At 30.7% G+C, this 25999-nt stretch overlaps 3 protein-coding genes across 11 annotated transcripts; 1 reads left to right on the top strand and 2 right to left on the bottom strand.

Moving 5' to 3' along the window:
- The first annotated feature begins 4481 nt into the window (after positions 1-4481).
- On the top strand, positions 4482-11617 carry LOC122859470 (putative U5 small nuclear ribonucleoprotein 200 kDa helicase). The gene is made up of 2 exons (XM_044163074.1): positions 4482-4762; positions 5036-11617. The coding sequence occupies exons 1-2, from the start codon at positions 4718-4720 to the stop codon at positions 11402-11404; spliced, it is 6414 nt and encodes a 2137-aa protein (XP_044019009.1). The 5' UTR covers positions 4482-4717; the 3' UTR covers positions 11405-11617.
- Positions 11581-24547, bottom strand: LOC122859473. 9 transcript variants are annotated; one of them, XM_044163083.1, is made up of 4 exons: positions 24005-24547; positions 22927-23561; positions 12371-12787; positions 11581-12263 (listed from the first exon to the last, which is right to left on the bottom strand). In XM_044163083.1, exons 2-4 carry the CDS (start codon positions 23193-23195, stop codon positions 11930-11932), a joined length of 1020 nt encoding a protein of 339 aa, XP_044019018.1. In that variant the 5' UTR covers positions 23196-23561; positions 24005-24547; the 3' UTR covers positions 11581-11929. The 9 variants fall into 9 exon arrangements, with proteins under 9 accessions (XP_044019018.1, XP_044019019.1, XP_044019014.1 ...); XM_044163084.1 differs by having other exon boundaries at positions 24397-24547; XM_044163079.1 differs by having other exon boundaries at positions 22927-23200; positions 24397-24547.
- Positions 15428-16975, bottom strand: LOC122859477 (eukaryotic translation initiation factor 3 subunit G-like). The gene is made up of 3 exons (XM_044163092.1): positions 16088-16975; positions 15803-15994; positions 15428-15727 (listed from the first exon to the last, which is right to left on the bottom strand). Exons 1-3 carry the CDS (start codon positions 16101-16103, stop codon positions 15528-15530), a joined length of 408 nt encoding a protein of 135 aa, XP_044019027.1. The 5' UTR covers positions 16104-16975; the 3' UTR covers positions 15428-15527.
- Positions 24548-25999: the final 1452 nt, after the last annotated feature.

Genomic DNA, 25999 nt, shown 5'->3' with positions numbered 1-25999 from the left:
TCACTTTAATACACATGATCATGCACATGCGTATGTCATGCAAACTTGAGGAGAGAACAGTGGCGTTGAACAAATAATTCTTATTTTTGAAAAATTATTCGCTTGACGCCACTAGGTGCTTTCTTTTGTGTATTTATTTTTTTTCACTTTCATGCGCATGATCATGCACATGCGCCTGTTATGCAAACTTGTTGGAGTACAGTGGCGTCGAACAAATAATTCTTAAAAAATAAAAATTGAAACATGGCTGATCCAGCCTCTCATGTCCTACGCTGTTGCAAACTGACTTTTTGCTGACTGCGCCTTCAACTGCGCATGCGTAAAAATAAACAGGAAAAAAAATGAACACCCAATAGAAAGCACCTAGTCTCTCTGTCGCAGTCATACGCCTCGACAAAATTGTTTGCGCATGTCCAAATAATCCGTTCAGTTCACACGTATACACAATGAATTTGTGTGCGTTGTCGAATGTTTCCGAGCTCCTACTCAAATAATAATTCGGACATGCGCAAAAGATTTTTGTCGAGCAGTATGACTGCGACAGAGAGATTGTCTGCACCGTAATAAATGCGCACGGCCACTTACGGGAAAGCATAGGCGATGCGCAATATAGTAGTATATTAAATATATGATCGAGTCAAGCTATCCAGCAGTCCAATTCACAGCACCCGTATTCACAGGGCATTACAATTTAGGGCTTCTTTCATCCACCGGTGGCGCTTGTGAAGCTTTTATATGTGAAATCCAAGGTCCCTAGAATGATTCCCAATATACAGGTCATCCGAAGTAAAATCGTCGATATCCCCAATATGGCGGAGCCGCGCAAATTCAAACTGCTACGGCGTCAAGTTATATGAATTGCAGTCACAAAATAAATCAAAATAAATTATTAAAATTTTTTTTTGCATCTGTAATCATCATTAATGATCAATATATTAATATGAAATAAAATAATAATAAGAATATTAATGTTTATAAAATATTATTGAATAAAATAACCTGAACGAATTTTTTTTTTTTTCCTTTTAAATAAAATATAATTATGATAGTATATTAATTTAACTTCGTCTATTTGAATATAGGAGTACCAATATTATCACACAAATTGCATTTATAATTTAATATCAAGTAACCATAATTAACAAATTAAATTTATTTCAACGTCAGACAATGTCAACCATAAACATTGATAAACATGTGTGAATGTGTGTGACTATCCACGCATACATACGTACCTATCTTGTGTACATATACGCATGCACACAACTACTGCACCCGTATTCAGAGGATGTTCTCATTAGGGCTTCTTTTTCCGATGGCGGCGCTTGTGAACTTTTTATATAGATTTTACATAGAAAAGCTTCACAAGCGCCGCCATCGGGAAAAAAAGCCCTAATGAGAACATCCTCTGAATACGGGTGCAGATCCCCAATATAGCGTCCCAAATTCTAGCTTCGGATGACCTGTCTAAATCCAGTAACTCATCTAGGGACCTTGGTGAAATCTATATAGAAAAATTTTACAAGCGCCATCACCGGCAAAAAAAAGCCCTAAATTGTATAAAATTTGCCCTGTGAATTGGACTGCGGCACCCGTATTCAGAGGATGTTCTCATTAGGGCGTTTTTTTTCCGATGGTGGCGCTTGTGAAGCTTTTCCATGTAAAATCTATATAGAAAGTTCACAAGCGCCGCCATCGGAAAAAAAAGCCCTAATGAGAACATCCTCTGAATACGGGTGCAGGGCCATACAATTCGGGGCTTTTTCCTCCACTGGCAGCGCTTAGAGAGCTTTTGTATCACTGAAATATAAAGGCGTGTGGCCACTATCATAGTTTTTCGAACAAGTTCTATGCCATAGTCCATTTATTACCAGAAACATCTAGATTATTTCCAGTTATCACTGAAAAAGTCAGTTGTTTCTGGTAATAAATGGACTATGGCATAGAACTTGTTCGAAAAACTATGCTAGTGGCCACACGCCTTAATAAAACTGGAAGCCGAACTTAGCGTCGCCGAGAGAGAGATTCAATGGATGGGCTTTTGTCCTTGTCGGTACAGTCACGTCAACTAAAGTTGGTTGAGACTGTACTGAAATATAATGTAACTTTTATATCGTGTAGTACTAGTTTGTTTTGACGTACGAGATTCAATGTGCGCATGCGTGAGTGAGAGGGAAAGCCATCCAATATATTGCTATCTCTAGCGACACTCCGTGCATTGGCTAGGCATAGGAGTTTACCTTCCAGTTTTATTATATTTCAGTGTTTTGTATGTGAAATCTATATAAAAAAAATTTTAGAAGTGGCATCAAGTAGCAACTAAATTGTATAAAATTTGCCCTGTGAATACGGGTGCAGTAGTTTACTTTTCTTCATGTATCATACCTCAAAATTAGAATTTTTTGCATAGATTTCACATGATTTGAAGATTTTTCCACAAGCACCGCCAGTGGAGGAAAAAAGCCCTAAATTGTAATGCCCTGCACCAGATTCAGCACCCGTATTCACGGGGCAAAATTGTTCTCATTAGGGCTTTTTTTTCCGCTGATGGCGCTTGTCAAAATTTTTTTTATATAGATTTCACATAGAAAAGCTTCACAAACGCCACCATCGGAAAAAAAACGCCCTAATGAGAACATCCTCTGCACCCGTATTCAGAGGATGTTCTCATTAGGGCGTTTTTTTTCCGATGGTGGCGTTTGTGAAATCTATATAAAAAAATTTTGTCAAGCGCCATCAGTGGAAAAAAAAAGCCCTAATGAGAACAATTTTGCCCCGTGAATACAGCAGTCTAATTCACAGGGCATTACAATTTAGGGCTTTTTTTCACCACTCACGGCGCTTGTGAAGCTTTTGTATGTAAAGGCTTGTGGCCACTAGCATACTTTTTCGACCAAGTTCTATGCCATAGCGCTATGGAAGGAAAAGTTCACATATGACGGCTATAGGGCGGCGTTTTAGTCGTTTCTTGAAATTGTTTCAGCTGTACCAACTTGCTTACAAACACATAAAAGATAAATAAAAATATAACCTTTTTTATTTGTTGACAATTTGATATTTTGCACTGAAATATAATAAAACTCGAAGCCGAACTTAGCGTCGCCGAGAGAGAAATTCAATGGATGGGCTTTTGTCCTTGTCGGTACAGTCACGTCAACTAAAGTTGGTTGAAACTGTACTGAAATATAATGTAACTTTTATATCGTGTAGTACTAGTTTGTTTTGACGTTGACTGTACGAGATTTAATGTGCGCATGCGTGAGTGAGAGGGAAAGCCATCCAATATATTGCTATCTCTAGCGACACTCCGTGCATTGGCTAGGCATAGGAGTTCACCTTCCAGTTATATTATATTTCAGTGATATTTTGACAGTCAATCATTATATATATGTACTATACATGTGTAAATATAAACAAAGAAATTTATTAACAACGCTAACCATTGGGTGCATTCCTTTAAGAAAAATTTTTTTTTCGCTCTGCAATTTCGCCCTGTAATACCGACTAAAATTTTATAGGAAAAAGCTGTTTCTTGCAGTGGCAGTACTGGCACATGAAATGATTCTTTTTTTGGTTTCAATTATTAAAAGAATAACCTGAATGACAGTTCAATGTTTATTTCAAACTCAAATAAATAGAAAATAGACTTGTTGTACTTGCTTGTTATTGTCACATAGGTCGTACTAGACATTAGTAAAGTCTGGGATATTACATAGAGATTTTTATCACTTTTGTCATTGTTTCTGTTTCTAGCTATTTGTCGGTATTACAGGGCGAAATTGCAGAGCGAAAAAAAATTTTTCATTAAAGGAATGCACCCATTGTTGTTGTATTTTTTTAATGTTGGCTGTATCAAAAAAAACTAGTGTGAAGTTAGCGGTTCTTTGCTGAAAATGCTGCATGCAGCACCCGTATTCAGAGGATGTTCTCATTAGGGCTTTTTTTTCCGATGGTGGCGCTTGTGAAGCTTTTCTATGTAAAATCTATATAAAAAGTTCACAAGCGCCGCCATCGGAAAAAAAAGCTCTAATGAGAACATCCTCTGAATACGGGTGCAGCATTTTTTCAACTTAGTCCTCAGCGGCCATTTTCTAGTAAATTTCTAGTTAGATATAGTGACACAAGTGCTATGGTATAGAACTTGGTCGAAAAACTATGCTAGTGGCCACATGCCTTAAAATCTATATAAAAAAAATTTTTACAAGCGCCATTTGCGGCAAAAAAAAGCCCTAAATTGTAAAAAATTTGCCCTGTGAATTGGACTGCAGCACCCGTATTCAGAGGATGTTCTCATTAGGGCGTTTTTTTTCCGATGGTGGCGCTTGTGAAGCTTTTCCATGTAAAATCTATATAAAAAGTTCACAAGCGCCACCATCGGAAAAAAAAAGCCCTAATGAGAACATCCTTTGAATACGGGTGCAGGGCGCTGGCTATCGAACAAACAGACGAAACAGGCGAAACAGACTCCCGTTAGGCTTCAGCACCGTGCTTTGGCTGTTTCGTTACCTATATATTGCTATATATACAGACGTTTATATCAGTTTATGTATATAACGTTATATATACGTTATACATATCGTTATATATACGTTTATCAAGTCACTTTGTTAGCATTTGCTAGTTTCGTTGGATTTCATTCATTTTTTATACATATTTATTTATTTATATATATAATTATATATATAATATATATATAAAATATCGAGTGTACACAAGTATGGCTGACGCTGCCGCAAGACAGCTTCAATACGAATATAAAGCGGTAAGTAGTTAACAAATAAATTTAAAAACACCTAATAACTTCATCAATAACTAGACTGTTTAATTCAAACAATGCAACTTTTTTTTTTTTATTCCATAATATATATTATCAACAACGTAGTTTAAACTTTTGTTTTGGAGGTTACGTATATATTCAGCTTGGCTGTATTTAAAAATAATAATAAATAGATACTTGAATTTTAAAACAGTAAAAAACCGTAAGTAATATGACATAATTTGTGTTGATATAACAATTATTTATTTATATTTTCAGAATTCAAATCTTGTATTACAAGCTGACGTACGTTTGATTGAACGACGTAGTCGAGATGAAGCAACCGGTGAAGTCATGTCCCTTGTTGGGAAATTGGATGGTACACGAATGGGTGATCGTTCACAACGTTCAAAACCAGGAAAAGCTGAAGAACGTAAAGCTAAACGTCAAAAACGTGACGAAGCTCAATATGATTTTGTAAGAATGAAAGGTGAAACATTGTTATCAGATAACGTTGATGATATTGCCGGAATTATTTATCGTCCAAAAACTCAAGAAACTCGTGAAAAATATACAGTATTATTGAGCTTTATTCAACAAGCACTTGGTGATCAGCCATCAAATATTCTGTGTGGTACTGCTGATGAAGTTTTAGTAGTTTTGAAAAATGATAGGCTTCAAGATAAACAAAAAAAAAAAGAAGTTGAAGCATTTCTTGGTGCATTACCTGATGAAAGATTTGCATTGCTAGTTAATTTAGCTAAAAAAATTACTGATTTTGGCAGTGAAGAAAAAAATCCAACGAGTGAAGAGAATATTGACGAACAATACGGTATCAATGTTGAATTTGAATCAAGCAGTGAGGAAGACGATGAGGATGTCTATGGTGAAGTACATGAAAATGACGAAGAACATATGGAAGAAGGTGAGGAAGCTAATGAAAACCGAGCGATCCACGCTGAAAATCTTGGTAATGTTGAAGAAATGAAAAAAGAAAAAATTTTGCATCCATTGGACATTGATGCATACTGGTTACAAAGAAAATTGAGTAAATATTATAATGATGCTATTGCATCACAGTCAAAAGCAACCGATGTTTTAGCAATTTTAAAAAATGCTGGTGATGATCGTGAATGTGAAAATCAGCTTGTACTGTTGCTTGGCTATGATCAATTTGATTTTATTAAACAACTAAAAAAATATCGTCGAATGATTGCATATTGCACAATGTTAGCATCATCACAGTCTGAATCTGATCGTCAAAAAATACGTAACAAAATGAATGATGATCCAAGTCTTGCTAAAATTTTACGTCAACTTGATACTGGAAAAAATGATGAGGATAATAATGAAACTATGGAAGCACGTGCACAAAGACAACGTCGGGAAGAAAATGAAGATATTGGTGGTCCAGGTGGTTTGGTCCAAGGCACAAGAACAATGATTGATTTAGGTGATTTAGTATTTGCTCAGGGATCTCATTTTATGGCAAACAAAAAGTGTGATTTACCAGATGGAAGTTTCAGAAAAATAAGAAAAGGATACGAAGAAGTACATGTGGCAGCACTTAAACCAAAACCATTTGATGATAATGAAAAATTACTTCCAATTGATCAACTGCCAAGGTATGTACAGCCAGCTTTTGCAGGATTTGAAACTCTTAATCGTATACAAAGTAGACTTCATCATACTGCACTTGAAAGTAATGAAAATCTGTTACTTTGTGCACCAACTGGAGCTGGTAAAACAAATGTTGCTTTGTTGACTATGATGAGAGAAATTGGCAAACATATAAATGAAGAGGGAATTATTGATGTTGATCAATTTAAAATTATTTATGTAGCACCTATGAGGTCATTGGTTCAAGAAATGGTGGGTAATTTTGGTAAACGTTTGGCAAGTTACAATTTAACTGTTTCAGAGTTAACTGGCGATCATCAACTAACTCGTGAACAAATTGCAGCAACTCAAGTTATTGTTTGTACACCAGAAAAATGGGACATTATTACAAGAAAAGGTGGTGAAAAAACATTTACCAATTTAGTGAGATTAATAATCATTGATGAAATTCATTTGTTACACGACGAAAGAGGACCCGTACTGGAGGCACTTGTTGCACGTACAATTCGTAATATTGAAGCAACACAAGAAGATGTAAGACTCGTTGGTCTTTCAGCAACACTGCCAAATTACTATGACGTTGCTAAATTTTTAAGAGTTAGCGTTGAAACTGGACTCTTTTATTTTGATAATAGTTTTCGTCCAGTATCTTTGGAACAACAATACATTGGTGTTACTGAAAAAAAAGCCTTAAAACGTTTTCAAGTTATGAATGAAATTGTTTATGAAAAAACAATGGAACACGCTGGAAAAAATCAAGTATTAATATTTGTTCATTCAAGAAAAGAAACCGGCAAAACAGCTCGAGCAATTCGTGATATGTGTCTTGAAAAAGATTCTCTTGGACAATTTTTACGTGAAGGCTCAGCATCAATGGAAGTATTACGTGCAGAAGCTGTTCAAGTAAAAAATCAAGAACTAAAAGATTTGTTACCTTATGGATTTGCTATTCATCATGCTGGTATGACAAGAGTTGATAGAACTTTAGTTGAAGATTTGTTTGCCGATCGACATATTCAAGTTTTAGTATCAACTGCAACACTTGCTTGGGGTGTCAATTTACCAGCTCACACTGTAATTATCAAAGGAACACAAATTTATAATCCAGAAAAAGGAAGATGGGTAGAGCTTGGTGCACTTGATGTTTTACAAATGTTAGGAAGAGCTGGAAGACCTCAATATGACACAAAAGGTGAAGGTATATTAATTACAAATCATAGTGAACTTCAATATTATCTTTCACTTTTAAATCAACAATTGCCAATTGAATCACAATTAATTGGAAAACTGTCAGATATGTTGAATGCTGAAATTGTTCTTGGAACTATTCAAAATATACGCGATGCTGTTACTTGGCTTGGATATACATATTTATACGTCAGAATGAAGCGTTGTCCTAATTTATACGGAATTAGTCATGATAAAAAACAAGAAGATTCTTGCTTGGAACTTCACCGTGCTGATTTAATTCATTCAGCAGCAGCTCAACTTGACCGCAGTGGACTATGTAAATATGATAGAAAATCTGGTAATTTTCAAGCAACAGAACTTGGAAGAATCGCATCACATTATTATTGCACTCATGAAACAATGGCAACTTACAATAAATTGTTAAAAAGAACATTGAGTGAAATTGAATTATTTAGAGTTTTTTCATTGTCTGGAGAATTTCGTCACATTAATGTAAGAGATGAAGAAAAACTTGAATTACAAAAATTAATGGAACGTGTGCCAATTCCAATTAAAGAAAGTATTGAAGAACCAAGTGCTAAAGTAAATGTACTTCTTCAAGCATATATTTCCCAATTAAAACTTGAAGGATTTGCTTTGATGTCTGATATGGTATTTGTCACACAATCAGCATCAAGATTGATGAGAGCAATTTATGAAATTGTATTATTCCGTGGATGGGCTCAGTTGGCTGATAAATGTTTGTCACTTTGCAAAATGATTGATAGACGAATGTGGCAGTCCATGACTCCACTGCGACAATTTCGTAAAATGCCCGAAGAAGTTATTAAAAAAATTGAAAAGAAAAGTTTCCCATGGGAACGTCTTTATGATCTTGGTCCAACTGAAATTGGTGAATTAGTACGTGTTCCAAAATTAGGAAAAACTATTCACAAATATATTCATCAATTTCCTAAACTTGAATTAAAAACTCAAATTCAGCCTATCACAAGATCAACATTGAGAGTTGAATTGACAATCACACCAGATTTTCAATGGGATGAAAAAGTTCACGGTGTATCTGAAGCTTTTTGGGTTCTCGTTGAAGATGTTGACTCTGAAGTTATTCTCCATCATGAATATTTTTTATTGAAACAAAAATATGCAAATGATGAACATTTGATAAAATTTTTTGTGCCAGTTTTTGAACCATTACCACCACAGTATTTTCTTCGAGTTGTTTCTGATCGTTGGATTGGTGCTGAAGCACAATTACCAGTAAGTTTTCGTCATTTGATTTTACCAGAAAAAAATCTTCCACCAACTGAACTTCTTGATCTTCAACCACTTCCAATAACTGCATTGAGAAATCACAAATTTGAATCTTTATATACTGACAAATTTCCACAATTTAATCCAATTCAAACTCAAGTATTTAATGCTGTTTATAATTCAGACGATAATGTTTTTATTGGTGCGCCAACTGGATCGGGAAAAACAACAATTGCTGAGTTTGCTGTTCTTCGATTACTGACACAAAATTCAGAAGGTCGTTGTGTTTATATGGTCAGCAAAGAAGCACTTGCTGAATTAATATATGCAGACTGGACGATAAAATTCAATAATCAACTTGGCAGAAAAGTTGTACTTCTCACTGGTGAAACAGGAAGTGATTTAAAACTTCTAGCAAAAGGTCAAATAATCATAACAACAGCTGACAAATGGGATATATTATCTCGCAGATGGAAACAACGTAAAAATGTACAAAATATTCAACTATTTATAGTTGATGAACTACAATTAATTGGTGGTGAAGAGGGACCAGTTTTGGAAGTTGCTTGTTCACGTGCTCGTTATATTTCATCACAACTAGAAAAGCCTATAAGAATTGTTGCACTTACAGCATCATTAGCAGATTCAAAAGATGCTGCTTCATGGCTAGGTGCTCCAGCTGCAGCAACATTCAATTTTCATCCATCAGTACGCCCTGTACCTCTTGAGCTTCATGTTCAAGGTATAAATATTACACACAATGCATCAAGACTTGCTGCAATGGCAAAACCAGTTTACAATGCAATACTCCGTCATGCAAAACACAAACCAGTCATAATATTTGTACCAACAAGAAAACAAGCAAGATTAATGACATTTAATTTGTTGACATTTGCTGCAGCTGAAGGTCAGCCAGATCAATTTTTCCATACTGAAAAATCTGATATTGAACCATTCCTCGATCGTATGTCTGACAAAATTCTCTGTGATACCTTGTTAAAGGGTGTTGCATATCTTCATGAAGGACTATCACCGGAAGATCGTCATCTTGTGCAACAAATTTTTGAAGCTGGTGCCATTCAAGTAGCTGTTGTCACGAGAGATCTTTGCTGGGGATTATCAATAAGTTCACATCTTGTTGTCGTAATGGATACTCAGTGTTATAATGGTAAAACACATGCCTATGAAGATTATCCTACGACTGATGTTTTACAAATGGTTGGTAGAGCAAATCGACCGCTTGATGATGATGATGCAAAATGTGTATTACTCTGTCAAAGTTCTAAAAAAGATTTTTTCAAAAAATTCCTCAATGAACCACTGCCAGTTGAAAGTCATCTGGATCACAGATTACATGATCATTTTAATGCTGAAATTGTAACCAAAACAATTGAAAACAAACAAGATGCTGTTGATTACTTGACATGGACATTTTTATATCGAAGATTGACACAAAATCCAAATTATTATAGTTTACAAGGTGTAACACATCGACATTTGTCTGATCATCTTTCTGAATTAGTAGAAAGTACATTAAGTGATTTAGAACAGGCCAAATGTGTTGCTGTTGAAGATGAAATGGACACATTGCCACTTAATCTTGGCATGATTGCAGCATATTATTATATCAACTATGCAACAATTGAACTTTTCAGTCTTTCATTAAATAATAAAACAAAAATTCGTGGACTTTTAGAGATTATATCTGCAGCAGCTGAATATGAAAATATTCCTGTTCGACAAAGAGAAGAAAATCTTTTGCGAAGTGTTGCTCAGAAACTTCCACATTCACCACAAGTATCAAGAATGGCTGATCCACATATTAAATCTCAGCTTCTCATACAAGCACACTTATCAAGAATTCAACTTAGTCCAGAATTACAAAAAGATACTGAATTAGTTTTGAGTAAAGCCATAAGACTTATACAAGCATGTGTCGATGTACTATCATCATCTGGTTGGCTTGCACCAGCAGTTGCTGCTATGGAACTTGCTCAAATGGTTACACAAGCAATGTGGTCCAAAGATTCATATTTAAAACAACTACCACATTTTACTGCTGAAACAATAAAACGTTGTACTGACAAAGGTGTTGAGACTGTTTTTGATGTTATGGAACTTGATGATGACGATAGAAATCGTCTTTTACAATTATCTGAATCACAAATGGCTGATGTTGCCAAGTTTTGTAATCGTTATCCCAACATTGAGATGAGCCATGTAGTACAGGAAAAAGACAAATTACACAGTGGTGGTACTGTTAATGTTATTGTACAATTGGATCGTGAAGATGAAGTTACTGGTCCTGTTGTTGCACCTTTCTTTCCACAAAAAAGAGAAGAAGGCTGGTGGGTTGTTATTGGTGATCCAAAAACAAATTCGTTACTTTCTATTAAAAGATTGACGTTACAACAAAAGGCCAAAGTTAAACTTGATTTTGTTGCACCTGCTGCTGGACAACATAATTATACAATTTATTTCATGAGTGATGCTTATCTCGGATGTGATCAGGAGTATAAATTTACAATAAATGTCGGTGAATATGTGTCGGGTGGTAGCTCAGCTTCCGATACAGATACAGAATAAATTATAAGAAAAATGAAAAAAAAACACTATCATATAATTTGCTGTAAATATAAAGGGTTCAGATAAAAATACAACAACAAATTCAAGTATCGTTCTGCCTCATATAATAAATGTAAATTATTTAATAACGTTCAATTTGTATTAATTGAATTCGAGGATTACTGAGCACATTGATTTAATAAAATTTATCGTATTTTATTTTTTAGTCACATATTTTGAGCTGTGATTTATTTTTTATTACATATCTTGATTAATAATATTATAATTTAATTTTCAGTTTTTGTACAAATATCCGGAACATTTTAATTGTTTTTTTTTTTTTTGCAGAGATATGTTTTATTATTGAAATATATTTTCATTTATTTTTAGATAAATGGGACGGTTACTCAGAAAAAAACATCTCTCTTAATTTATTACAAGAAACTTTTTTTTTTTTTCGTCAAGCTAAATGTATTAATTTCATCAAACAAACAGATAACAATGATGAGAAAAAGAAAAAAAAAAAATATATATACTATTTTTAGTTTATTTACTCGATTGTAAATCTTTTACTCCACTTTCTGCAAGAAAATCATCTGTTTTATCGTCAAGATTATGTAACCAATTAAAAATCATCATATTTCGTTCATATTTGGTAAGTTGTTTTCCTCGTTCTCTTTCAACATCACTGACAGTCAGTGGATGATCTTTGTTTTTACGTCTGACGACCGTTGATCCCGCTATTTTTGGAACTTCGCCAGGTACCAGAAGTGTCGTACCCGGACTAATAGTTTGAGCAGCTGATGCAGCTGCTTCTAATCTATCTAAGTTGAATTCGCTCTGAGAAAGTCTTTCAAGTGCTCTATACGTTGTTAGTAGTCTTGAAAAAACAAAAAAAAAAACATAAAATTAATAAGCGTTCATTCTTAAAAGTATATATCATTAACTGAACACCTTTTTTTATAATTTATATAACATAAATTTTACCTTCTTCTAATGTAGTTTTGACGAATTTTTTTATTAACAGATCTCACGAGATCAGCAGCAGTAAATGGAATAGTTGGTGTTGACAATGGCTGAAGTGCATTTCCACCATGTGGACTTGGTAACTGTGATGTACTTGCAATATCACCAACAGCAACCCAAGTACTGCATGATCTTGATGCATTGTCAAGTCTTGCCTGTTCAAGCAATAACCCATTACGGTGTGCTGTATCAAGTGCTAAATCTGATATTGCTGAACGTAATCCAAGTGTACATGATGCCTCAGGTGATGATAACTGAAAAACGTCACTTGCGCTGAAACTCTTTTGAAGACCTAATGCTGATGACAATGCACAACAACTACGAATCAAGTCGGTCTCTTCTTTGAACCAAAAAACTTCTGGAATGTCTGCAGGCCTGCTGAAAAAAAATTTTACATGTTATACTAATTTTTTGAGCTAATTAATTAGGTGGATAATCATTTTTAAACGAGTTTTATAATTTTAAACGATCTCTATGATTTGAGATTTCTCGTAGAAAATTTTGAAAAGCTTTGTATATTTATATTAAAAAAGTTTCTTTAATTTACAGTATACAATCGTATCAATCTTTACTAATACATTTCATACTAAATACAAAATAAGTCATGGTTTTTTACACCATGTCGTTAGACCTACGTAATTATTCACAATAGTACTGATATACGCGATTATTTGAAAAATTAACAATTAGTTGATTAACATACAATCAAGTGTATTATATTTGGAATGAAAAAAATACCTTTTAAAGTATGCCCCAATTGTAATTTGTTATTATTACTATACTAAAACTTAAAATTATTACTATTATTATTATTATTATTATTAATTGTTGTTATTATTATGTAGATGATGCTGCTGGTGTTGTTTATGCATTTGTTGATTGTCCTTTTTTTCTAAAATTATAATGACATTACAACATAGTCACTATTTCGATGGAGTTTTAAAATTATCAAAAAGTTTCCACATTGTGATAATATTTGTTCTAAGTCTGATATCGTTGGAGGATTTGCTCCAAAATTTTTTATCATGAAATAGTCATCAGAAGTATCGAATGTTTTTATATTACTCAATACCAATGTGCTTAATCTTTTCCAATATTATGTATTACAAAATAAAATATAACATTTTAAATTGATTTTTAAATGGAATTAATTATGTAATAAATATGTTAATTTTTATATTACCTTTTTTCAGTTTAATTATCTCTTCTATTAAAAGATAAGAGAATAATTTAATTAGAATATTCTTATCAAGCAAATCAATGCTGGCAAACTTTATCTTGAAAATATGCAATATTTTAGTTGATGTTTTTTATTTATTTATTTAAATAGTTTTAAGTGGCCTGGTAAAGCCAATTATTTTAACCTGATAACAGTTTTATCATTTAAACTTTGATTGTATGTTAACTACGATAAACGGTGTCATTAAATGGTGTCGAGGCTATTTTTATCTTCTAAATAATACTACTAAATATTACTACAATAAATCATTTAACGGTAGAGTTAAATTCTAAAATTTTAATAATGCTTATCAGTCATCAAGATGCCAAACATAATTTTAAATAATAAAAAATTAACAACAAATTATCAAGAGTAAAAACATTTTAAATATACTACAATAATATTTATTTTAACAAGTTGGTAATTAAAAAGAATTCCACTTTTACCTTGAAAAAAAATTATTACATCATTTTTAAATCGATAGATAGGATCACAAGGTTAACCAATTTTCTGACAATTTTTATCTTATGAGAAAATCAGCTAAAAGTACAACTGCATTGTTACGAGCATGCAATGTCCTAAAATATTGGCATTGTCTTTTTTACTCGTTGAAATAAAAACTCTTGTAAAAATAAAAAATACTTCAGCTTCAGTTGATCACACTTAAAAAAAAAATAAATAATGATTTTTCAATGATTTTAAAAATAATTTTTTGTAATTATTGTTAGTAGTAAAATATAATATGAGATTTTTTGTGTCTTGTTGTTGAATGGTTGTCGTCAGATGATGATGATAAAATATTAGCCTTACCACTTGTAAATATAACTATAATGAAAATATGTAATTGGGAATTTTTAAAATATATTTTTGTGTGTTTTAAATATTGGTTATTTGTTTCACAGATATTTAATGGACAAGTCTGGATCACTGTAATTGGAATTATGCTGATGCTATCTTTATCATTGACTATAATTATTTATCAACCTTGATACATTTTCTTCAGTTTTTTTTTTTTTGGTAATTTACTTACTTGATATTTGGGGTTTATTTTGTCAACAACGACTGTCTGGTAAATGAGCATTATTAATTCATTCATTAATAAATAATTATACACACTTTTTATTTCGATAAAATTTTCTTTTTAGATATACCAATTCAGTCTTCAATTAGAATATCATATTTTTCAGTATTTATTACTGTCTCAATTGTGTATGCTACATATTCTGGATGTCTGACTAGTTTTTTTACAGCACCAACAATTACCATGCCATTTAATGACATGATTGAATTTTCACAACAAAAAGAATATGAATTAATTATGTTGAAAGAAAGTACAGTCTATGATGTGTTTTATGATAGTATTTTAAACAAAAAATTTATGTCAATATTTTATTACTTTTTTTATTTTTTAGGAAGCACAAAATTATTTACCCAATGAAATACGATCAAAAACTTTCTTACAACTTTAGCTGAAGAATTTGCAATGAAAAAGTTGCATTTTATACAACTGAAGCTTATAATGAACCAAGAAGAAGTCAAATACCATATGAAATTGTTCATATCATGCTTAATCTTGGAATGATAAGCAGTATGTTATTGCATGTGTTATTTCGAGGTCAAATAAATTGTAAAATATGATATGATCTTTTTAAAAATAAAATCAACTAGTTAAAGTGTTAAACAGATATGAAAAAAATTCGTTAAATCTAAGGATAAATTATTATTATTATTTATGAAAATAACACACATGCAACTAGAGTATTTTTTTTTTTATTATTATTTATCAAAATTAGCTTATCAACAAGTTAGTGAAAAATTATTAAAAAATAAAAGAAAAAAAAAGACAATTAAAAAATACCTTTCAATACATTTTATTTTAATGAATTTGTTAGAAATTATTTAGAGTTGTTGTGCTGATGGTGTTGACCAGTCAACACTTAAAATCAAATTATCATATCCATAGTTATTTAAATGAGCAATTGCTCGGCTAGCATCATCACGTGATTTGAAATGTACGTATCCAAAACCTTTGCATTTGTTTGTTGAAGAATCCTTGGCAATATAAAGTTTTTTTACATGGCCAAATGGTTTAACAAGTTCTTTCAAATCAGCCAAAGTAAAGCTCTCTGATAAATTTGATATATGTATAGATGCTAATCTATTTTTATTCTTACTTGACTTTCCGAGTGGTATTTTTTTATTTGATGCTTCAGATTTAGCAGTGATTTTTGGTGGTAAATAATCAAGTCCTTTTTCTTTTTTTTTATCAATACTTTTCTTGAGATGATTCAATTGATTTTGTAATTTTTTTTTATCACGTTCTGGATCATTTTCTGACATTGATATGTCAAAACGACAATTTTTGGCTAGAATTTTAATTAAATTTAGTTGATATAATTAATATTGATACATCAAATTTTTAGAGAATAATATTCTTGCTATTGCCGTTATTTACTTACATTCTCGTTGTTCCATTTCACGAATTATTTATTTTGTTGTTATTACAATCAAATTTAATAAATTTTAATTAATGCTTTTTAACTTATTTTATTTAAACTAAAATCTTTGAGACAATGATGTTTCACACTGCTTCACACACAATTTTTTCACAACTACGCAATAAAAAAAAAAACAATTCTGGTTTATTGCGCCTTTTTTTTTTTGTGTTTTTGTTTTTTGTTAATTTAATAAACAATAAAAAGCTAAATATTATATTGTATTTATGTATTTTATTAACATGTCTTATTAATAATTGCTATTTTTTAATTGTGAATATATTGTTAAACATTATTGTGCATTATTGTTAAATAACAATATACTTAGATAAAGAAAAAATAAGAAAACGCAGGAGATGTCTATTTTTTTTTTTTCTGTGTGTTTTTTTTTTTGACGCTCAGGGCAGCCCAGGGGTAAATTCCAAAACCTCGTTCGGTTCGGTTTTTCAAGATGGCGACAGTTCAAATAAAATATAAGAAAATTTCAAACAACCCCATATACTTGTCTATATTAGTGTCAGTTGATGTTTTTTTAGTGAACGAAGGAGAATAATATTAGTCAGTAATTTTTTTTTAATATGAATAATAAGTATAAGTAATAAAATTATTATTACGATAAAAAAAAAATAGTCTGGGCCTCGGCTAACAGGAATACAACTTGATAAATCAAAAACTCGCTATGAAAGAAATCTATACAAATATTTGAAATTATAATGTAGCAGTGCTGACACTACAAACATATTAAATAAACCATGATGAAACATTGGCCGGGTTTTTAGAATCGGCCAGCTATCGAATGCTATCGAACGCTCTCATTGCAAAAAAAAAATAAAAAAAATAAGGGACGCTATTTTTGACGGTCGACCTAAGCAGTCAATACTCATTAAAAAAAAAAAAAAAAAAATGTAAATAATGAAATTTAACAACAATAATTAAATTTAAAAAATTGAAAAAAATCTATTAAATTCTCGATACCAAATGTTTTGCCAAAATATTTTCATATTTACCTATACCGGAGATTGCAAATTTAAAGAGATAAATATATATTTGAATCAACAAGTGTACCTATCTATAATTAGTTATTATTTTTATTTTAATTCAAGGTTAAAGTATTATTAAGTCCAGACTATGCAACAATGAATAAAGAAGAAGTATCAGCTGATTTTATGTTACGTATTGAGCATTGTTGAGCATTATCAAGAAAAATATCAACCTCTCGATAAACGTAAGGAATCAATATTGTCATTTATGAAAATATATAATCCTGATGAAAAGATTCTGCCAGCAACATATTCTCTTCCAACAGTCTGCCTTTCATAGCTTATGTGTGATTTTTTTACGTCAGTTTTCATTCAAAGGTTCTCGTATGTGCTCTTGTCAGCCCCGAGATGAAAAAATTAAGTATTTGAAAAGTACTTTTAATGTTTTCTAGTGTTTGAATTATCTCCAGCGATATTTATGAGTATATTTGTGTTTATGAGAATATTTTTCGATATTCGATCGGTATTTTAAAAGGTATAACTGAGAAGTTTGAAGACTGATTCTCAAACACGATTGTCCCTGAAAAGTTTTCTTAATATTCGAGTATTTTGAAAGTAATTGAAACTCCAGTTTTTAAACTTAGAAAAATTTCAATATCATATATAGCTATAGCACCGTATTATACTAATAAACTCCAATTATTTTTGGAGGTAAATAATTTATTTATTAACTAATTAATAATTATTTAAGAATTTTTTCTACCATTAAGTTAACATTTACAATTTATTCTAGAAGAAAGATAGATTATCTGCCTTTTACATTTGCCATAATTAATTAATTCAAAAGCTATTGGCAAATGTTGTTAAGGGAAGGATGTAACCAAAAAAATTATTCCTATAGGAAAAAACTATAGTTTAAATAAATTCTTCAGCCATTTGCCACAATAATTTTAATTTATTATAAAAAATATTGCTGGAGAATTAATCTAGACTACGAATTAATTTATTTGGTCACATTCTTTTCTTAGATACATTTACCATAATTAATTAATCAAAAAGCTGTTAGCAAATGTTGCTAAGGAAAGGATGTAACCAAATAAAATAATTCCTAGTTCAGATTAACTCCTCAGCCATTGGCCATAATCATTTTAATTTATTATAGAAATAATATTGCTGGAGAATTCATCTAGACTACAAATTAGTTCGGAATAATCCGGAGAAATTCTGAATAATACGGAGAAATACGGAGTAATCCGGAGAAATTCCGGAAAAATTATTTCCACCAGGGATTTGACACAATAATTTTATGTTATTATAGAAAATATTGCTTAGGAATTAATTTATCTGGTTACATTCGCAGCCCCATTTGAATAGTATGAACAACACAACAACAACTTAATACACCAACAGTACGTACTCTTTCACTTCCTATTTCATCAACATCAAGATCAAATTCAATTTATTCTGGTAAAATATCAACGTCATCGAAAAGACGAAATAAATCAAAAAGTGAAAAGAAATATCTACGAACACTGCTGGAAATCCTCCGTAAAATTCCGGGAACACTACGTAAAGCTCCGTAATGCTCCGAATTTTTCCGAATTTGAAGTAACTTCGAAGAAAAAATATTCGAAAAATAATTCGCTTGCTAATAGTGATAAAAAAACTCATCACCAATCAAAAAAAGAACGTAAATTTGAAAGCCGAAAAAAACCTGCTGAAAAAAAATAAATGGTGAAAACAAATAAAAAATTAAGACTGCGTCAAAGAAATCGTGGTAGAGAACAAAAAGTAAAAAGAGGCTCAAAAATTTGACAAAAAAAAATGAAGGTACTAAAATTTTATTTTAAGACCGCTTTGCAAATTAGAAAAAAACTACTTGAAATGAAAAGTACAATTGTTGTTAGAGTGGACGAATATAAACCACAAAAAACTACAGCGTTTGCCATATCCAATTAATTATTACACATGTGTGGAATAACATGGCATAGGGATATTAATGCAGGTTGTAACATTGCCAAAATTGGACTTACTTATGCTGGCATGAATTCAGATAATGGAATTGATCATTCATCAAGAACAAGGTAATTTTCATAAAAAAAAAATAATAATTTAAATAATAATTAAGTTTTTTTAAATAATAATTATAATAATTTTTTTTGTGTAAATGTTGTTTACCGGAAAATAATAATGCAGCCAACGGATAGAAACAACCAATCAATCGAACAGCACATCAAAAAATCTATTTAAAATTAGTCATTAAAAATTAACAATAATTATATAGGTATATATATTTTTTTTTTTCATAATAATTAATCGAAAATTTTACATGAAGGTACCTGTTTAGAATATACAAATTATCCCAAATTAGGTATATTATAAACAAATAGGTATTATTAACTTTAGGTGAAATTTATCAGTAGCAGGGACAATTGCCCTGGGACAATTATAATATATAATTTTGCAATACCTTGACGGAATAATACCAAAACAAAAAATTTAATAAGCTCGTGAGTTTAATCCGACAGCAAAAATTTAACCCGAAATTGAATTCAAATTAGTCAATTAGAAAATGATTTGCTTGCACTTAGATAAATCCTCTTTCTGGCATTACTCCGGCTTTCTCCGGCATTACTCCGTTGTTGGCCCATTTCTGAGAAACTACTTTGGCATGAGATTGATGACGGAGAATTTACTCCGGCATCAGATCGATAACAGCGAAGATACTCGGTCATGAGATCACTGCCGGAATGATTTTTTCGGTACTAATTTCATGACGACGAAATTATTCCAGCATCAATCTCATGCCAGAATAATTATTTCAACAATGGGCCAAAAAGGGAGTAATGCCGGAGAAATATTTCCGCAAAGGTAAAAATATTTTATTCAAAAAAAGAATATTTTAAATATAAAAACTACACTGCAAGCAATTTTAACTACCCAGGGAAGAATCATCAGATCAGATTTGATCTGACATATTCCAGATCAAGCCAGATAAGAATTATTAGACAATCTCAGATCTGGCTTGATCTGACTTGATCTGGATAAAAATTTATTAATTTAAGGGAGTTCGAACAACACTTGATTATCTTTAACTTTTTTTAAAATTTTCAGAGTTATGCCAAAATTTCAGAAGTCTATCCCCGCTAGTAAAATAGTTATTAATATTTAAAGTCAACAACTTTTAGCGTGTACGTTTACGGAAAAGTCGAAAAATGTTAAAAAAAAAACAATATATATCAAATTTTTACCGTGTTCTTGTCTTCACACCTAAATAAAAAACTAACTGTATGAAACTTTAAAATCTTAGAATAATTATAGAAAAAAAAAAAATTCAAATTCCCGGCTAGAAAGTTGAACAATCATTGTTTAAAAAAAAAAAAAAGTCAAAGAGCGAAGGAGTGGAGGTAACAAAATACGTTTGTGTGCATATAGATACACACAACCGCACATGTATTGGTGGAAAACAGGACCGTCTACGCAGAAAAAAGTGAAAAGTGCCGCATAAAATTTTATAAATTTTTACTATAGCATTGAGGGGCCCACTAGGTCACATTTCTTGTTTGTACTTTTTTCGTTCGAATTCCCTTAATAAAAATAATTTCCAATCAGTCAATGCTCGATTGAAGAATTTGGTTTTTCTTCTTGTAGTTTTAATGAAATACAATTGAGAATTTTATATTTTTACGATAAATAATTGACATCACTCGGACTTGAACTCAATGCTTCTGGTGTGAAAATCCAGAGCCTTACCTACTTAACCATGGCAGAGATTATAAAACGTAAGAAAATGTTGTCTTCTTAAACATTCATTCGCCCGTGATTTAGTTTGATCTAGTCAGATCTGGTTAGATCAAGTTCGATCATGTCAGATAAAATTTGATCTGGTCAGATAAGATTTGGTCTGAGCGCAGATCAAGTTTGATCTAGTCAGATCTGATCAGATAAGATTTGATCTGGGTCCAGATCAATTTTGATCCAGTCAGATCTGGTCAGATAAGATTTTATCTGAAACTAGATCAAGTTTGATCTGTACCCAGATCTGATCAGATCAAATCTTATCTGAGCCAGATCAAATTAGATCTAATTTGATCTGACGATTTGTTCCTGGGTAAGAATTACAAACGTAGAAAAAAAAATTACAGAAAAAATAGTAAAAACTTTGTCGCTAACAGATCTTGACGTCATTTGTAGAACTTATTCGTATATTGATAAATAATTTTCAGTATAAAGTTTAGTAAAAATTTAGCCATTGACTAGGTACTATACTCAGCCATAAAATTTACTGTAATTTTATTGTAATTTATCTTTTGAAAAAATGACTAAATTCTTTCCGTTGGTTATCTTTATGTCATTTTATCCCACCAGAATTTTTACTAAACTAAATAGTAAAATTTACTGAAGCTTGTACTAACTTTTACATATATATATATGATAATTTCTATTATATATATTGGAATATTTTTGGAATTGTGCAGTATTTTTCAGTGGAACATATAATATTTTCTATTTTTTTCACAAAACATGCATGTTCTTTATTTTAATTAACTCATAACTCGTAATCTAACGGTTAATAAAAAAAAGTCATTTTTTGTAAATTGATTAGAATCGAATTGCCGATAGTCAACCTCCCTTGACCCCATGTCTATCTCCATTAGATAACGATCTCGAGAGGCTTGAAATAACATAACAATTTTTAAGTCCAGCTGCCATATTATGTATCATTTTACTAAATTTTGTGAAAAAAAAATTGATCAACGATAAATAAAATTAATATTACAATTTTTTATAGTAATTTTTACTCAAACATAATTGTTTTTTTTAGTTGAAATTTCTCACACTTTTTGTTGATATGTTTTTTCCTAAAACAAAATCTTTTTTTTGAATATAACTTTTATCCTCCTCCTCCTATTCGCAATTCATTTAGTTCCAAAATATTATTTATTCCGCAAACTTAATATTACACTGTCAAAAAAAATTCTATATTTCTGAGAAAGTCGTTAGGTTTAAGATATCGTAGTTTGCGTCGGTCGAGGGTTCGAATCCCCTCATAGGTCATTAGTTTAGGAAAAAAATATATGGTTCACAATGTAAAATTGCACTGTACTTCTGTTAATTAACGAAAGTAATGTTAAATAAATAATTTTTTTTTTTATTTAAATCAGTAGTATTTTACTTCTTGAATTGAATCTAATTTTGACTTGATAGAAATCTTTTTGTTCTCAATTCAAGACACAACTTGATTATTTCCAAGAAGCCTTGTTCTAAAATTTAGAACTGTTGTTCTTGAAGTGAGGACAGAAATATTTTTTTTAGGAAGTATGCGTCCTATATTCAAGATTATTTTGGATTATTTCGAAGAAGCCTTGTTCTAAAATTTAGAACTGTTGTTCTTGAAATAAGAACAAAAAGATTTTTTTTTGAGAAGTATGCGTCTAAATTCAAGACCTTTTTAACATTTATTTCAAGAAGTTATAATATCATTACAAAAATAATTTTCCTTTTTTTCAAAACTAATTTAGTTTCATTTCAAATCTAAATCTGTCATGTTTCAAGAATTTTTTTGTCGTTTAACAAGAAGTTTTCCGTTCATAACAAGAACTTTTTTTCTTCTTTCAAAACTAAAAATTTCCTAGAACAAAAGTTCTATCTGGTAGAACTTTTTTTTTCAGTGTATGTAGTATGTACACTATCAAGAATCTACGATTATATTACACTTATTTTTGAAACACAGAATTTTAGCTTTCTATCGAGAAAGAATTTCCTACAGTGTGCAAAGTGAAAATTAGTTATTAAACAAAAAATAAAATATTAATTTTTCACCTGTTGATTTGATTATCACGTGTATCCGGATTTGGTGAAGGTCCACGAGTTGTTAATTGTACTTCACTAAATGTTTTGAAACCACCAAGCCGATTTAATCCTTTGACATCACTTGCTATTGATGAAACACTGAATAATGATAAATCTGTTGCGACGCTCTCGTGACTTGGTGACCGTAGAATTCTACTTGCAACTGGAGGCTGTATTGTCACCATTAAAGGAACTGTTGGTGAAGCTGATGGTGGTAGTTTTGTTTCAGCTTCTGACATTTTTTCTTTTTTCAACCACAAACAAAAGAGTAAAAAATAAAAATTCACTTGAATAAATTTGGAATTATATACTTTTTTTTTACTTTAAATATTTATTCTACAAACTATTTAATTTTTTTTTTTATTATTTATTCAAAATTTTAACGTGTTTTATTTAATTTTTTTTTTTTTTTGTAATATCCAGACTCGCTAATTGCGCGTTGAATGTCTCATTGAGCTCGCATATTTTCATCCTCAATTATTTCATCAATTTTAATTTTTATTAAAAACACTTCAAAAGCCATCAGAAATCTTTTTAATGATTTGTGTGGACTTCACTTGTCACGATTTCACCTCATGCATTTATATTCGAGTATTAATTTATTCCTGAAATAATTAATAAAAAAATAGCTAAGTTATAATTATCATAATTATAAATTAATTGACAGATAATAAACAATCAATTAATAATCAAATTATAAAACAAAACGTATATTAATCAATTGGCTAAAAGTTTGATGAGACAACAACTTCAATGTAAACTAGTCAATCATATACTGGTGTGACGATTTGCTATTTATTGATTTCCTCCTTCATTAAATTTTTTAATATACATTTTCATTGCATTGATGGATTATCTAATTATTAATTGGATCTCTAAATTATCGAATTGAATTTGCTACTATTTTTTGAATATTGATTTATATGCTACTTGAACGATTTAATGACAATTAATTTGCTTAATGAAAAAAATGCAAGTTTTAAAATTAGAATAATGTTTTCAAATAATTTAGTTTCCAGTCCATTTATTATAAATTACTCTAACTAACTCAAACATTATGTCATCGGGTATGTCACGGAAACAAATTCCAAGTACTGACCAACGTGTATGTGTAGTGAATAATTCATTGATTCATTTTTTTATTTTTATACACAACGTATATACCAGTACTTGCATTTTGGCTGGCGTAGTCTCATCTCAAAAAAAAAATAACACTCACAGGTAAAATTAAAATGATTTTTGAAAACCAATGGAAAACATTGAACAAATGCAGCGTTAGCTTTATCACAACATTAGTTTTTATTATTCGTTTTTTTTTTTTTTAATAAAAAAGATTCACTTTTCAATGTTTGTTAAATATTTACATGATGTAAAACTTTAAATTATATTTTCGAAATTATTATTTCAACACACAGAAAACACAACATGAATTTAAATCACCTGGGATTTTTGAGATTGAATTAATTTGATTCCAATAAAAAATTGACATACAATAAAAATGTACACTGATATATATGTATATGTATATAGAATAAATGTCGTAGATATGAATGGCGATCGCTTCCGGTTTATCAAGGGTCGTTTCTGTGCCTTGTCTGTCAGAGGGTTGCTACTGCACAAGCGTCGATCGATTTGGCAAAAGAAGGAGGACAATACCCTTTTTATTGCTATACATATATAGTATACACATGAGAAATCTAAGAGAAATGAAAAAAAAAGTTTTCATCATTTATTTATTTGAATGAATTGAAATTTTAATCCCTATTCGGATGCATATACAACATCATAAATTCTTGGAAGAAAATGTCATGTACATGTATAGGAATAAATCAGAATATCTTACGGTAAGTTTTCAAAAAAAACAAACTCAATTTTTACTTGAGAATAAAAAAAAAAAAACAATTGCACCAATTAGTAATTGCACATAGCCCACCGGAGTATTGAAAATTTTAATTTTTGTCGTATAATTTTTTTCTTGAGACCCTGGCGAACATTTTTCTCCGATATTTCTACGTTTTTCTCTGCATTACTCCAATTTCTTTTGAACTTATCTCCACATTTCTCCGATTCACTTCGCTTTGAAGTAAAAGTAAAAGTTAGAAGAAAAATCGGAGCAATCCATACTATCCATATATATCTTGGATAGACACGTGGTGATCGCGTTTGAACGGACCGAGAAACACTCCAGTTTATTTTCACTTGATTTCAACGTAAAATTAAACTGATTTCAGGTAGAAATAGTTTAGTTTGATGCATTTGGAACTTTTAAAAATGTCACAAATGATCGTTTTTTAGTGTTCTGTAGGACACTTATGTTTTCGTTTTTCATATGACTTTTTGTTATTTTGTTTGATTTTTTTTTCCCCAAAGCAATCATCATATTTTTTTCTCATTATTGGGCCCATTATTAATTAAATTTAATATTCCAATTTTTTCACAGGGCCCAACTGTAAATATTGATTGATCAATTCCGGCAATGTCCCAATCGACAACGCTTCATCTGCAGACTTTACGATTTTATTTTCAAATTTTTCGGTCCTTTATTTTTTTTTTTTAATCAACGATATGCGGTAGTGTCAGAATTTGTTATTTCAAGATATTTTTTGAACTGACCAACCGAATTAGAGTTTTGTGTGAAATTTTTTTTTTTATTATATATGTTGCAACAAAATTTAAAACGTAAAAAATACAAATTTAAAACGATATTTTCTTTTATTTTGGGTCTTTTTAGATCCAATAGAGTTTTGTATAGTTTATTTTTTTTTTTCATGTTTAAAAAAAATTTAAAACGTAAAAGACAAAAAAAAAAAATCGAACGTTAAAAAAAAATTGAAAAAAACAATCTTACGGAACACTTTTAGGGTGCAACTTGGAGCAGTTGACTATATTTTTTTTTTTTTTTTTTTTAAATCGAAGAGCTCATGTTACATTAAGAAATTAATTATACAATTCGCTGGCCCTGAAAAGAGCCAATTTTATTATTATTATTTTTGATTCGATATTGTGAATTCTGAATCTTCCGTGATGTGCAAAAGATTCGATT

Source organism: Aphidius gifuensis, linkage group LG6 (assembly GCF_014905175.1).
Source record: "Aphidius gifuensis isolate YNYX2018 linkage group LG6, ASM1490517v1, whole genome shotgun sequence".
Classification (NCBI taxonomy): Eukaryota; Metazoa; Arthropoda; class Insecta; order Hymenoptera; family Braconidae; genus Aphidius; species Aphidius gifuensis.
The sequence above is the reverse complement of the archived record's forward strand: the minus strand, read 5'-3'. Positions and strand labels throughout refer to the sequence as shown.